Here is a 16,402-nt window from a genome sequence, read left to right on the forward strand (position 1 = left end):
CCACACCTTAACTAGATGAAAAAATGTGTTAATAATACCATAAACCATTTTAGCTGTTACATAGCATAGTTGAATGTTTGTGTAAATGGCCTTATAATTAAGTACCTTGGTATTGACATGGAGGGCGTGATAGCTTTTCTGCATGAACATGTTATGATAGTTAAGGCCTACAAGATAACCTGATTATTGACATGTTGGGAGAGGTGAGATTTTATCTCGTGCTTATCAAACACATTTGAAGAACAGCTTTTTAAAGTGTTAATCATTGAAAACATTGAGAAGGAAAGATGGATGCTGTCGCCACTGAGTACTCTGAGTACACTCTTGTTCTGTAAACATTTCCATTTAGGTTAGTTGTTATGGTGGTGTCATCCATGGGTCCGTTGTGGAAGCCAACACTAATCAGTATTAGAGTTTACACTACAGCTATCGTGTGTCATCTTTAAAAAATATCATCGGACAGTTTTTTTTTTTTCCAAAAAACACTAAATAAAGCACTCACACTGTAAAATCCACATGTAATATGCACTTAAATGCCCTGAAAAGCTGTTTTCAGTGGTAGAGGCAGTAATCAGATTCACAATACCATACTGCAGAAATACTCCATTAAAAGTACAGGTACAAGTATTAGCCACAAAGTGTACATTAAGTGTCAAGAACGCATTACGGCCCATGTCACTTTTATATTAATGTCTTTTAAATTAGATGAATAAATCAGTAGAATTTATTAATCTTGCAGCTGATCGAAGTGGAGATAATCTTAACTCGGGTCATTTAATCGACAACAAGGCATCATATTTTGTAAACATATGTTTTGTAATCCTAATATGAATTGAACTGGTTGCTATCTCTGTTGATACTGCAAATTTTGTTATTTGAAATGGAAGTCTGGGGTTTGTTCAAAGAAAATGCAGGTGTTCTCAAGTGCAGCAAATCTTTCTTCGGGATTAACACTTCTACAGCCTACTGGGTAGTTCCTCATTTGAGGATTTTTTGTTCATATTATGTATGCTCTGCAGGTATATTTCATAGTGCCCTGTGTAGTTATTATAGGGATGCAGAGTAACTGTGTGCGCAGCAGGATGTGTAGGGGATAGTGCATGTGTATGTGTGCACCACAGGTTTAGCATAAATAATGGCCTGTGCTTCAAATCCATGGGGAAGGATGGAGGAAGAGAACGAGGAGGCTGGAGAGGACGTATGAGAGGGGGAAGATGGGAGCTAGGATGCCAGAGGCATCACTCATAAGCCTCAGGGTTTCAATTTCTGCACTAGAGATAAGGGTGAATGTGCAGAGGGTGGAGGAGAAGGAAGAAGCAAAAGGGAGAGAGACGACGACCGAGATAGAGTGATAGAGACAGAGAGCAAGAAAGAGGCTGATCAGGCAGAAAATTGTCATTGGCTCCTGAATAAGAAAGGGATTGTAGTGTAATATTCAACACCATCTCTGGACTCAGACAGAGATAGGAAGAGCGAGGGAGGGAGAGATAGAGGAGGGGGAGAGAGTGAGAGAGACTGGTATCACATGAGAAGGAGGAGAGTAATAGCAAGGTGAAGGGAGGGAGCAAGAGGACTAACAACACTGAGAGCACTGATAGGAGCGCCAGAGGCAAGGAGGGAGCAACCGAGAAAGGGAGTGGATTGAAAGAGTGCGGCACAACAGCCTGAATGTGGTGTGCTGAATAACAGTGGGAGAACACCAGAGGACAAAGGGAAGAGATCTGAGAAAAGGAGGAAAACATCAGGAAAAAGAAGAGGACCCTGGACTGTGAATGGAAAAGTAACAGGAGAGAAGGAAATAGCTGGAAGCCAAAGAGGTCAGATAGTTGAACACCAGACAGATGAAAGTGTTTTTCCCTTTAGGAGGAGCTGTGAGTTTGTCTCTCTCTCTCTCTCTCTCTCTCACTCGCTCTCATTCTGTGTGTGTGTGTGTGTGTGTGTGTGTATGCATGCTTATGCTTAAGCATAAATCATATAGATGGAAACAGAACACCTGTTATTCTTAGATGATGGGGTGTAACAGATTTCGTCTTATGTGTGTCGGACTGTCTCTGCAGCATTTTGCCTACCTGCACGGCGTTTGACCTTCCTTAGTCAGCAAGCAGAGTGTGACTGCAGAGAGAAAAATAGCAAGAAAGAAGGAGAGGTGGAAAGAGGGAGTGTCTACAAGAAGAGAGAGAGAGTGTTTTAAAGTGGAGTAGAAGCCGAGGGAGTTGTTGCATTGTGATTAGTGTGCCTGTGCTGTCTGCGCTGTCCTTCCAATCTAAGACCTGTTCTCTACTGCGTGGGGCTCTCCTGGAGATACCAAGACAGCCACAAGATTGGATTTTTCCCAAAAATCTTTGATCCTCAAATCCTGTGTCCCACCCAGACCTGTTAGCTGGACAGTAAGACTGGACAGAACCACTTTTCTTCTCTTTTTGAAATGTATTTTTGATTTTTTTTTTTTTTTAAGTGCACTTGCAGCTGTAGTGCTTTGAATCCTCTGGAACAATGGACATGTCAGGCAACCCCCAGGGGTGCTCTGCTCGTGCTCCCAGTGTGGGAGACTCAAGGATGGGGGAGGCTAGAATGGGAGAGGGGATGAGAATGGGGGAGAGGGACACCCCACTGAGGCTGTCACCTTTCCGAATGCTTCGAGTTCTGGACTCATGTCGTCCTCCAGGAAATCGAATTGGTGAGTCTCATCACATCATATCATCTTCATCATCAAGTTCATGTATATTCCGATCCCCTCTTTTTATCAGATCCACTTTGAGTTCCAAGACTATACTGATGACAGATGTCTGTGGAAATATGTATGTGCTTGATAGATGTTGATGAATAGATGATACTGTCAGTAAATCTACATCTTTGTCCCATACAGAGGCCTAAAATAGTTGTATTCCCATAACTGATTTCATTCTGTAGGACATTAAATAGAGATCAAAAAGTATTTTTTTAAGGTTTTACTAACATATATGTATGTTAAGTAGTTTTCTCCTATAATTTAATGCAATAACTTTGAATGCTTTAAACATACTCTTTTTAAAACACTATTTTCTTTATTTGGCTGGTTTTAAGACTAGAGATGCAGTGGGTTGGCCCGGGGCAGTGTGTATGTGTGTGTGTGTGGGTATCTCCAAGTCTCCCACGGACTCCTTAGAAAAGTGAAGTGACCTTCAAAATATTCTTTTTCAATTTTTTGTTAATTTGCTTGTTAGCAGAATGACTGCAGTATCTCTATTCCTGCCTCTCATGCCATATTCAGTTAGGAATTGCTGACCTGAAAAACAGTTTTGAGAACTCCTGGCCTGAGAGCGAAAAGAAGAAGTAAAATGCTTCAGTTCGAAGCCTTGTAATAACAGTTGGTAATGCATTGGATGTGGACAGTGATTATTAATTCTACCAGCATATCCTTCAACAGCCCCACTGAACTTCATGTCTGGCCTTGCCGAGTGAGGGCTTATGACAGAAAAAATCCCAGGATTTCCATTACTCTTTGAAGGCCTCTTGAAGTGAATCTTACCCTTCTTTTAATCTTTTCCACGGGCGTTTCTGTCATTTTCCGAACTGCCAATGTGAGCAAGCAATGGATTTCCAGCTAAGTGGAGTAGATTCAGAGATTGGTGAGGTAAGGATAGACCAGCTGCCGACTCATTTGTCTACATGTGCTCGCAGGGAGTCAGCAACCCTAACTAGGCCAGCCTGGCTCCACACAGGCAGTGGTAACTCATGACATTTACTGTCTGCTCTCAGTCTGGTATGGAAATGGAGCAGAAGGAGCCTGCAGGAGGATGGAAGAAACTATGTGTAAACTATGTGTGAGTGTGTTTATTTTGAGGAGAGAAAGTGTGTTTGGGAGGCTGTTGTATGAGAAGAAATCTTTGTGTTAGCAGAACATTATCAGTATCATAATATTTCAGGGCCCAGTTGGTGGAATTTTCCTCCCTGGTCAGTCATCTTGTCTGATCCACCTGCATCCACTTGACTGTTTACACAAACACACAAGATCAGGACCTCTGCGTAAGTAAGAAAGACGGGTGACATAACAGCAGTACTGGATATGTGGTCATGTGTGTGCGCGTCTGCCAGTATGTAGATATCCTGGATCAATTTCCCCTTACCCTGGTGTCAGTTACCTTGAGTTTAAAGTTTCACCATAAGGGTTGTGAGGGCTGATTCTTGATATGACTACAGACTGCTCAGTTTTCTTACCAAGCTGTTCTGTATTCATAGTCTTAGTCATAGTGTTCTTGTGTCTCTCTGTGAGGCCACAGGCAGTACATCAGACTTGGAGATTTAAGTGACTGTAAAGAGGTTTACTAAGCATTTACACAGATGGATTGTGTTTGGGTTGTGTTTTGCTAATGAGCATATGCTGCTTTTGTCAACAGATAGTTAGACCAATGGGCAGATGTAAAGTAGCAGCTGGGATCTAGACTTTGGCAGTGAGAAAATCTCTGATGAAATTCACATGTAATATTGGCTCTGAGAGGAATCAATTAACCTGATATGTTTGATGATTTCAAGTGCATCAATAGTTTTTGTTGATTTTTGGATGGTTAATTTAATCTGAATAACAATATGTTTTCAATTTTGAGAAAGGACCCAGACATTTGTGTTCAGGCCCTCACCTTAGCTCTTAAGTGCTCAATAATAAACAACTAAAAAAATAATACATTAAGAATAAACAAACTGCAAGTTGTGTAGAAATAGAACTTTGATGCTGAGAAATAAACAAAATTCATAGCCTCTCCTAGCTAGCCTAGCAAGTGAGCTAGGTAGGTAGGCAGGAGATAGGTAGTTGTTGAGTTAAATACATAAACATTGATGTTAGTCTCTATGTTTGTGCACAGAGTTTACACTATAGGAGCTACACAAGTGATTCAGAATTACTTTGACATTGTTGCTGCTCTAGCTAATTGCTAACAGACAGTTTTTCAGTTTCAGAGGTAGGGGGCGTGTGATTAGCTCAGACACCATGAAATGTGACACGTGCTCTTGGGAAAAATGCCATGACAGAACAACAAACTTTTGAGGTATTTAAATAAAAAAATCCCATTAGAGTCCTGTAAAGTCCTATTAAACCATAAAAATAAGAACTACGAAATGTCGATAAGCTGAGTTTTAATGATTTCTTTTCATTTATATATTTTTACACAGTTTATTCCTGTGATTATTTATTTCTTAACTATTGTTTCGAAGACTCTGAGGCTCCATAAATGCACACTGTCATGCATTTAGCTACACATAACACACGATAAATCGATCTTTTACTGCTGCAAACTAACTGTTTGTTATCTGAAAGCTGTAATGTTTGTTAGCTTATTTTGTTGCACACTGAGCTCACATTCCATCTTTTCCCTTTTTAGCCCTAAGGCAGAATGTGTAGACCATCTTGCCTTTCTAAAATCCTAACCTAACGAGAGACACACACACACACAAATGACCTAGAATCAGCCTCAGGTGGTGTTGCCCCACGCCATAGCTGACAACAGTGCACTATAATAAATAGCTTTACCTATCCAGCTATCAATCTTTATAGCTCATGGCTGACCTGTCACGATTACTCAAGGGACTTATTTTTCTTTCCACTTCTTCTTCCTACCAAACTCATCCTCAGTCCCCAGTCTTCCCTCTGTTTGTGACTGGTTTGACTATAGTGGCTATTTAAAATATAAACAGTAGATGATGGTGGGTAAGATGTTAGCAGTGAACTAGCATCTGTCATTACAAGAAGCAGTTTCTTGTACACAAAACAAACATGCACACAGTATGTGCCGTACATGACCCAGACAGAGCTATCGGGCACCATACATCAAATCTCAAAGAGAGACCCCTTCCCCCCACATTTGCACACACACCGTTGAAGAAGGCAGTCCTTTCTGCTGCACCATGGCACATTAATCAGATGGACTGTGGCAGGAATGGAGGTGTGGGGGGTGGCAGGAAAAGACAGGATAGCTCCCATTGCATGTAGAGTGATATCGATCTCTCACCTCCTCATCTTACCGCTGGCATTTTATTCACAATTGGCTAACACCCCTGAATGACTGGTGGTACAATCCATCATCTGGGGGATTTGGACCCTACTAAGGCTTTCTGTAGAGGGGTGAATGTCATCTGAGAAAGACAAAAGATTGTGTCCTCTGACGGGTACATGGAGAGAGTGGAGGAGGAGAAGAGTGTGAATGAGGTGTAGTTGCTATAAAACAAGAGGAAAAAAGTCTAAAAGACCTGAGTTGAATCAAGGACCAGTGCAGTTCCTGATTAACAGTCAGTTTCTGTCTCTGTGTTGTAGGTATCGTCCATGAGAATGTGAAGATGGGTTCAGATGGGGAGAGCGACCAGGCATCTGGGACGTCTTCTGATGAGGTCCAAAGTCCAGTCAGGGTCCGTATGAGGAACAACCACCATCGGCGCATCTCTAATGAGGTATGGGAAGCCAGAGACGCATCTCTCATATTGCACTGTGGCTCTGTCCACAACTATTTACACTATCAGTATTCAGTGTTCACACTCAGTGTTAGCTTACTGCAGATGTATGAATATATATGGTCAGTAAGTAACAAGAATCAGCTGTGATGTTGATTTTGACAAGCACAGTCCTGTTTAGAGTGTATGTATGTACTCACAATAAAAGTAAAACAGAACTAAAAGGTCTGTATCAGATAGATTGTTTTAAGTTCCCAAATACAATCCCCAGTTTGGACTCTACTGAGGCCTTTACTTTATTTTCTTATTTTTTCTCCTGGTTGCACAATGCATGATGGTAGTTTGCTCTCAGTTAGTGGCATTTAATGAACGATTTTTTCGTGACAAGCTTTACCACGGAGCAAGTCCCTCGTCTAAGTGAGTGCACCTGTGCTTTCTATGGGCAGGTGAAGTTGCTGTTTGTCGGGTTGTTTTCCCACAGTTTTTGAGTATGTGCTCATGTCTCTGCCTGAGTGTTTTTGCGTATGCGTGTGTCTGTTCGAGGGAGCTCTGGAGTGATGAGTGCCGCAATAACACGGGAAATGCCTCTGGACACACAAGCTGCTGCCTGCGACTGCTGTGAACAGTCGAAAGGACTAATTTAGACCATTTTTACCACAGAGAAAGAGAGAGAACAGGCGTGGGGTGAGGCAGTGAGGGAGAGGAAAATGCCGGGGTGAGAGAGTAATTATAGAAGTAAGAATAATTATTGGTATGATTAAAGAAAGAGGAGATCCACCGGCGGACAAAATGACAGTGGGAGAGAACAAAACAATGTTTCCTCTCATTCAACCCCCCCTTCATTTCCCCATCCCCTTCCCCCCCATTTGCCTTTCTCCCCTCAGGAATCTGTCTGTTCCTCTCTCCTCTGCTCTTGCTTTCCCCCTCCTCTTCCTCCTCTTCTTTTTTCTTCTTCCCCTGAGCTTGTGGATGGCACTCTACCACAGTGCCATCCTCTCTCTCTCTCTCTCTGTCTCTCTCTCTCTCTCTCTCTCTCTCTCTTTGTCAGTGTGTGTGCAGTCATGTGGCAGGTCAGAAACATGCATCGTGGAAAACGCATGTGTATGAGTGTATAGAAAGACGTTTAAGGAGGACAATGAGGGAGGTACTAGAGCTGTTCTGCATTGTGAGTATGGGGACATGTGTTTGTGTGCTTTTGTGTGTGGGTCTTTATTCTGTGCCAGTGAATTAGAGGGTTTGAGTGTCATTTTGTCCATTGTTGCCCTTCTGAAAAAGAGTTTATATCTGTTGTTCTCGTCATCAAGAATTGCTTGCTTTATGAATTGCATGAAATATGTATAAAAACGGAGGACAAGATGTGTTTTTCTGGGAAAAGTTTTGCAGTTTTTTTTGTATGTAGTGTTGCAGTGATTGTGTCCGTGTATTACGCTCTTTCATGGTTCAGACATTCAGAGCAGCATACTGATAAATGTGGAAATTACGTTGGTCATATTATTGCATGTGTTTGTGGCTTTCAGAATTGATTGGCGCCAACTGTTTCCTATGTCATTGGGGGAGCAACACAATTTTATCATTTTATTTATTTTTTATTACGATTCCTAAATCGATTATTTGAGTCCTTCATCCATTTTCTTTATATATAAATAGCTAGTGCATAGTCTGTTAGCTAAACGCTAACACATAATGGGAGTTACCCTCAGCGCATTAGCATTGTGACCATGATATTATCATCTTAACAAGTTATCCATTATACTTCACATGCTTAACATAAAACAACATGTGCATTCAGGCATATATTTTCTATGTTGTTTGGAAACAAACTGATAGCCGCTGACTCGGTCTGCTAGCCTGCTGCTACAATGAGCAGCTGCAGCAACCTCAAACTTGAGTCCGCACTGGATTTAGAAATACAGTTACCACTACTTTGAGACTTTACATGCCAGCAGGCGGCAGCATGTATACAATTTTATTTTATTTTTTATTTATTATTTTTTTATTTCGTCTGGTAATACTATACCTTGTTGTGCAGGAACAGCCGTATGTAGAAATTAAGTATATATTTTTTTTATTGTTTAATTCTTTAACAATGTAATATCCAGGAATTCACATTATAGACACTACCACAGACCTATGTAGTGGTTTGACCTTATTTTCACACACTGACCATACATGGCCCAGTTAAATGCTGGGGTTCAACTTAGTGATATTCATAAAACGTGCTTAGACACTGTGCAGAGCACTGCTTGACATTTTCAGCATGTGTGTGTGTGTCTCTTCTCTGGGTGTTTTTCAGTACTGTATGCCACTGTCCTATGGTTGACAACTCATATGTAATCCTACTACATGTTGTTATGTTAGCCAACAAGCTCTGATTAAACCATTACAGGCTTAGAATCCCTCTGCCTTTCATCTTCAGGGACTTTCTACCCTCCCACTAATGCTCACATGTATCATTTCACACACTTTACATGAAGGACTGAAACAGTGGGGCTGTTGGGACTGGGCCAGCCACCCACTGCTGCCATGGAAACAACGTGTGATTGGCACCTTGCCAGTGAACATGTCCTACATAGATAACCTATAGGAGAGATGCATTGTGGGAAAAGTAGCATCACACTAATTGTATTCAAGCAACGATCAGGAAGTGATTCTAGCTTATGTCGAATAGGCTGCCCACTCTACATGTGCAACAAGGGAGAATCTGTTAAAACAAAAATATCATTATAACCTAAATATTATCCTCAGCATTATTTTAGGCAGACAGGACATGCACTCAAAGAGGAGTCAGCTACACTAAGCAGAAGAGTTGAAGATGGAAAATCTAAAGTATGTTCAGTAAAAAATGGACTGGTTCCAGATGTGTCCCAGATGAGTTTCTGAGTTTAGGAATAGTGGTGTGCCAACCTTCTCACTCTGCCAACGGTCCATTCTGAAAATTAGTCTGAATTTTGCCAGGATCTTTTCTGGAACTAGTCCCATCATGTAATGTCATTTAACTGGCCTTTCATTTAGCCTTACTTTCATTTACTTTCATTCACATCATCATTCATCAGCCATTCACAGCAACATATGGCACCTGTAGATGTTTGTATTTGTGCAGAAGTCACTTGATTAACTCATAGCCAGGAGTGATAGGAGCATTCAGATAAGTAGCGCTTAATGCAAGCAGTGTAACCAAGGCTAGTGCAAGAGTTTTGATACCAAATCGTGCAGAGTGATGAACAAACTGAACAACAGAGAAATGTGAAGAAATGTAAGATGACAGTTTAGGACTGGTAATGGTTGGTCCACTGATTAATGCTGAGTCTTGTTACATTGGATTACAAATACAGAATGTCACACTTAGTCATGTTTATCCTACTTTGTTTACATTAACTCAGTTCAGCTAAACTATTTTCACTTAATTCACGTCTTTTGTTCTCAACATTACAGCTTCTCAATAACACTCGTTCTACACCATCTTATGTATATTGAAGCCTCAATGGTGTGACATTTAATTGCTATTCTTAAACAAACTTATAATGTGTATGGAAACCCTTTACCCATACATGCCAGAGGGTTACTGATTTCAGTCTTAAGAAAAGTAATGATAAAAAGTGATCCAGATTATTTTTAACCTCCTTCCTTCCTCTTGAATTCCTCTCCCTCTGTTTCAGGACATAAACAAACGTTTGTCTCTCCCAGCTGATATCAGGCTACCGGAGGGCTACTTGGAGAAGTTTGCCATGAACAGCCCCCCCTTCGACAAGCCCATGAGCCGCAGGCTACGGCGAGCTTCACTGGTCGGTAGTCTTTGTGTCTGTGTGTATATCTATGCCTGTGCATATGTGTGCCAAAGCAGCTGCGACTAATTTATGGTCAGCTGCTTTGGCGATGTGTTTGTCACTACTTAGCATCTGCATGTGTACTTCTGTGAGTACAGCTGGGTGTGAGATGGTGTTTTGATGCTGCTTTGTACTGAAACACAAGTAATGTGAACTGAATGCCATTGTGCACAACTGAAATGGTTGACTAAGGCCATTATATCATCCAACACTATCACATGAACATAGACTCATTTGAACACACATTGGATTATATTATAGAGCTTACAATGGCTCAGTGGGGGGGGGATACATTCATACTGCATTATGTATCCAGGCCAAGAGCATTATGGGTCTGGGTATGAATATGAGGGAGTTGCTGCTGGCTGGATGGATATAGGGGAGGATGATGGGTAGAAAGAGGCAGATATTCATGAATATGCAGCATGTCCACTTATACCCCTTTTCATTGGTTCTGAAGTGCTGCACTTTCACTTGTATTTTGGTCACACTTTCTTCCACGTTACTCTTTTGTTCCTCTTTTGTCTCATTTTTCCCTTCATACACAACTGAATGTTTTCTCTTTCACTCTGCTTTTTCTAAAATTATATTCAGTCTGCTTTACTGTTGCAATCGATAAATTGCATTAGTATATCAAGTTAATTGAATTGAACTTGATATACTGCGGGAAGGCATAAAGGATTTGCCCGCCATCAACCGTTTTTGCTGCAGTTATTGAGTAGGGTCAGCGCCCTGCCTCTTTCTCTCTGCTTGAAGCCATTTCATGATGCGACTTTTGTGTAGGAGTCTGAAAAACAGTCTTTGAGGAGAGGTTTATATTATAAGGGTATATGAGATATGGTGTATTTGTCTTTATAGTATAAAGGAGTGGCAGACATTTTCTGACATACTTGGTTCTGTCCACTTCTGTGTGGCAGTGTGTCTTATATGCATGTGATGTAATAGATCAATCAATAATTCAGCAGCAGTGTCAGACTCATCTGCTGCAGCTCCTCTCCTGAGGAGGACTATACACCAGGACACCTTGAAGTGAGTCAGAGAGCAAGGAGGAGCGAGGGAAAGATGCACAGAGGGATGACAATAGAATTTTAAGGGAGTGAAGGGCAGGGAAATGTGATTTTTAAAATGGTAAGTTATTCAGTGTAAAAAAAGATAAATGGTGGTTGAGATGAAATTTAAAACGGGTCTTCAGTTCAAGTTGAATAGCAGAAAAGGTTCTGTTTTACTTTGGTCGTCTTGCTGAATCTGCAGCATGTTCATAACCTGTAGTTTATGGTGCAGCATTTGGGTTGCTAGTTACATTCATTCATTCATTATTGATTTTAACTTTGCTCAATAATTGAGTGTGAGCACTTGTAGCAAGAACTGACGAGAAGTTTGATGTTGGCATGTTGGCTTAACCCTTCGGTCTACGGAAATGCAGAAGAAGAACGAGACCAAGTGCACTTGCCTCAGTCACACCTGCGTATGCTTAAAAATGGTAATATCTTTTAGGAGCACACTGATATAGTGGCCTCTGGTATTACAGTGTGCTTGCCAGTGTTACCGTAACGTAGAACATGTGTCGGGTGTCCCGTAACAGATGCTCTCATTTGAAGCCGTGTGTTTTGGTATTAGAATGGCTTTCAGTGTAATGTAAGTGAAGCTGGTTGGTATCAGTTTTCTCTGATGGCTGTTGCCCATTGATAATCAATTATTTATAGCAGTCCAACGGTGTTCAATGGTGCTGAGGAAAGATCATTTTATCTCAAACCACCAACATTTAGCCGTGTTATGCAACGCTTACCTTTTTTCTTATAAGTCATTCAACCCTGTAGTGACAGAATATTAACTTTTATGACTTATGTGCCTTTCTTTCATATCTTTATAGCATATATGTTATTCTTTTATTGTTTAATGATTCAAATGTAATTTAAATGTACAGTCTACACAGTGCAAGATGTTTATTAGTTGACTGATTGAAGCCCTGAATTCTGGCTACGTCACATTGATGAAATTTTTTCCTCCCGCTTTCCCTTGCTTGCTACCTCTTTTCTTAGCAGAGGGCTGTCATTTTCTTTCTAAAACTCAATACCCTCAATCCATCCTTTCTCTCTTCATCAGGCCTTCTTACAGGCTGTGCAAGGAGGGGAAAAAAAATATGAAATGTGGTTGAAGTAATGGACTCTTTTCTCAATACACATCAGAACCCGGCTGCAGACACCTCTCTTCTCACATTTCTTTCTTCTGCTGTCAGTCCAGCTATCTGTGTGTCTCTGCAGTTCCTGTACGGGTTCAGTCAGGACACACACGCACATTTTATTTGGTTTTATGTTGCTTTAATTTTGTCACTAAAACTTGGTCTGACCTAGTTCTGCTGAGTAAGCTCACTGGAGCGTTGGGAATGAAATGAACCCGTTGCCATCGAAAGCATACGCAGGCGCACAAACTCACACATAAGAAAAGCATTGTAAGGTGCAGAGACGGAGAGTGCAGTTGCATGCTGTTAGCGGAGTGCCGAGCCTTTATTTTGCTTTAGAGACACGTCAATAACACGAGAGGCCGCAGATTTATTTTCTGGAGTGGGGCTGGTGTGTGGGGAGATGGTCATAATGTGTGTGTTTCTGGAAGTGTGCATGCGTGTGTGTAAGAGACTGACTCCCCTGTCAGAAGAGCAGCATTGCTCAGCAACAGCTCCTGACAGCCCCTGTCACAAACACAGAGACGGGAGCAGCATGTGCCTGCGTGTGTGTGTGTGTGTGTGTGTGTGTGTGTGTGTTCAGTGGAAGTGTACATTTCAGCATAGGCTGTATGTCTCATCCCAAATATTCTGTTGCCTACAAGCACACACAGTCATATAGATAAGGCACATGTGTTTGTGACACATATATGTGTCCCTGCACACACATCTCTGTTGTTTGTATTGATTGTTATTTTTGAATTTTTAGTCTTTTCATTATTTTCAAGGATAGTAAATCACCAAATAGAAAACTAGATATTAATTCTAAAACATAAATATGATTATTAATGAATTGTGCAAATTGAAATCTGTGCTCACCCAGACACACGCACACACACACACACACACATTTATTTCAGTGTGTAAGTGTGTCATCTTGCGTCCGAGCTTGTTCTGATGTTGGCTTTTAGGCATGCCTTTAAAGAGATCACATGCTTCATCAGCTAACTTGGTCACTGGAGACCCTCCCCCCCATACGCACACATAAATGCACGTGGCTGAGCGTTGGCCTGAGATTCATATCAGCATCATGATGGGACGAGCCACCACAAGACTGGGAGAGATGGATAGTTTCAGAGTCATGAACGCACGTAAAACATGGCTGAAACGACCCTGATGGCGATGGACAAATAAGAGCGGAAAAATGACAGGGAGCGGGATAAACACAGACAGGCCTGTGGGTATCACAGCTTGACATAGCTACATCCATCTATAATTCATGATCTCGATACCCAGGGACAACAAACATTATGTAAATAAGCCCTTATTAACTGAATTCAGGATTAATTCAGAATGCTCACGTACGCCTGCTGAATATCTATAGTAATGTTTAGATGTAAATATGTAATCCCTATTAAATTATCTTTGGAGAATGGATGCTTTTTATATGTATTTGGTTGTCTTTGTTATACTGACTTCCTGTTACCAAAGAATATATCACTGGAGCATTAAAGCAACAAAGGGAGGAGGCCTTGTGGAGAAATTACATTTTGTTCAGATAAGGCCCATTTAACTTTGTGTGTGTGTGTGTGTGTGTAATGCAATGTATATGGTGTTGAATAACGTTTAACGACCTACACAACCAGAAACTGAAAAGTCATTGTCAGAGATCTGATTAAGGTCCGCTAAGACCTTAAGGAAACTTCTTCAGCACCATGTCCACTTTGGTCATGGTGCTCAGCTGTCTCAGCATCGTGGAGTGTAGCAAAGATGCTCAGTAAAATACTGTAAATAGGCACACACAGAATAACAAGGCCTTCTGACTCACATGCCTGCAGTTGTAGGCCAAGTGTCAGCAGTGGTGATACTGAAAACTGAACTAACAGCTTTTGGCCTGGAGGATTTGCTCCTAAGGATAGTTGGCTTAAACATGGTGCTGTGGCCTAGCCAGACCTACAGTCAGGCTGCAGCCAAAATAAATGCAAACTGGCTTAGTAACAGTGCGCACTGATAGTAGCTGTAACTGCTTCTTCTTCGTCTTCTTCGTGTCTTCTCTAGTCTGAAATCGGCTTTGGGAAACTTGAGACCTACATCAAACTGGACAAACTTGGAGAGGTGAGATCAAAAAAGAGCATCAGCGAACATGACAATGAACATGCACAAACTCCTCGAACATTCAGTGTGTTGTATTTCACAACACATTCACGTGCTTTCTTTCTTTGCAGGGGACTTATGCTACAGTGTTTAAGGGGCGAAGCAAGTTAACAGACAATTTAGTAGCTCTGAAAGAGATCCGACTGGAGCATGAGGAGGGTGCGCCCTGCACGGCTATCCGAGAAGGTACGGAATTATTATCTGAAAGTAATACACAGGCCAGCACGGGACCTGATGCTTTTAGGGTTTAAAGGTCTTGACAATATTTGGACCCTCAGGTGTTGTTCATCCATATTGCCTGCTAGTTCCCTGAGCTCTTTGTGAACTATGAGCTGCTTCAGCTCTCCTCACAGGTTGTGCTTGACTGACAGTCTCTGATATGTCTGTTTCTTCTAGTATCTCTACTGAAAGACTTGAAGCATGCCAATATTGTCACTCTCCATGACATTATCCACACTGACAAGTGCCTGACACTCGTGTTTGAGTACCTGGTGAGTGTGCACTGTGCATTATTGTGTGTGGCTTTAGAAGGCATATCGTACTAATCTAACTATCTGTATTGCATGTTCTTTCTTTCTTTCTTTTTTTTGTCTGCCAGGAAAAAGATCTGAAGCAGTACATGGATGACTGTGGGAGCATCATGAGTGTTCACAATGTCAAGGTAGCACTGAGTAACTCACTGCTGAGGAGAATTCTGTAGTACTTAAAGAACCACTGTTGAATGTAATCAGTGTGTTCTATGAATACTGTGGTGTAACAATAACCCAACTGCTTACTTATTAATATTTAATATAATAACAAGGATGTACCAGTAAGTCACACTGGTGAAAATCTTGTTTATCTTAATATAAACTCATCACAATCTCCTCTCCAGATATTCCTGTTCCAGCTGTTAAGAGGTCTGGCGTACTGCCACAGAAGGAAGGTCCTTCACAGAGACCTCAAACCCCAGAACCTGCTCATCAATGAAAAAGGAGAGCTCAAACTAGCGGACTTTGGTTTGTTACCACTTCCATAACATACATCATTTCCTTTTTTTACTTATTGGTCTATTAATTTTAATAGATAAAAAAATTATGTTCTCCTTGGTTTTTCTCGGAACATAAGCTATAGGTGAAACCCCCACTTCTACATTTTTTTTATTATACTATATTTATTTCATTTCCCGAAGCAAGAGCCTGAAAGCCTCATTAGCAGCCTCTACAGGCCACATGGCTCCTCAGACCACTAACCGCCCAACTCTGCCCTTCTAAGCAATAATCAAAATACAACATACTGTGTTATTCAAGCGTTGATTAGTGTGATTCCTCTTTATAGATTATTCATTAATTTTGTGTTGTTTAAATGAAAGAGGAATACATATTGAATCAGAACAGGAAGAATCCAGTCCACAGACATAAAATGTTTGAGTACAACATACATTTTACACATTTTTAAAGGATCTAAAATCTGTCTTATTTAAGTGTATGGCATATTTAAGTCTAAGCTCAATAAAGTTATAAAAAGAAAGAATTGAAGTAGTATTTACATAAATTAACGTCACTTTTTTTGTGTTTGAATCAAGGTTTGGCACGAGCCAAGTCTGTTCCTACAAAAACCTACTCCAACGAAGTCGTGACATTATGGTACCGACCGCCTGATGTGCTCCTAGGCTCCACTGAGTACTCTACACCCATTGACATGTGGTGAGTGCACACACATCTGTAGAAAAAGACACACTGTTTCACTTTTCTCCCAGATGTTTTGCTGTGGTGACTGTTGACATTTTGAAAGAGTGTACTGAAGTTTTAACTGCTAGGTTTAAAAAGTTCAAACAACCCACTAATGTGTTACATGTGCTGTATTTCAC

At 41.0% G+C, this 16,402-nt stretch overlaps 1 protein-coding gene across 7 annotated transcripts in view; it reads left to right on the forward strand.

The window, feature by feature from the left end:
* The window catches only part of LOC124063054 (cyclin-dependent kinase 17-like), a 35,820-nt gene that overhangs the window by 12,490 nt on the left and 6,928 nt on the right, over positions 1 to 16,402 (forward strand). For 6 of the 7 annotated variants that reach the window (XM_046396327.1, XM_046396326.1, XM_046396325.1 and 3 more), the window contains 8 exons: positions 6,284 to 6,417; positions 10,074 to 10,199; positions 14,458 to 14,514; positions 14,625 to 14,739; positions 14,950 to 15,044; positions 15,152 to 15,214; positions 15,428 to 15,551; positions 16,118 to 16,238. In XM_046396327.1, the coding sequence (XP_046252283.1) occupies positions 6,284 to 6,417; positions 10,074 to 10,199; positions 14,458 to 14,514; positions 14,625 to 14,739; positions 14,950 to 15,044; positions 15,152 to 15,214; positions 15,428 to 15,551; positions 16,118 to 16,238 (835 nt within the window). Of the gene's footprint in view, positions 1 to 2,455; positions 2,678 to 6,283; positions 6,418 to 10,073; positions 10,200 to 14,457; positions 14,515 to 14,624; positions 14,740 to 14,949; positions 15,045 to 15,151; positions 15,215 to 15,427; positions 15,552 to 16,117; positions 16,239 to 16,402 lie in introns of all 7 variants that reach the window. The other variant, XM_046396330.1, reaches the window with a different exon arrangement.

This window comes from Scatophagus argus, chromosome 8 (assembly GCF_020382885.2).
Source record: "Scatophagus argus isolate fScaArg1 chromosome 8, fScaArg1.pri, whole genome shotgun sequence".
Classification (NCBI taxonomy): domain Eukaryota; kingdom Metazoa; phylum Chordata; class Actinopteri; family Scatophagidae; genus Scatophagus; species Scatophagus argus.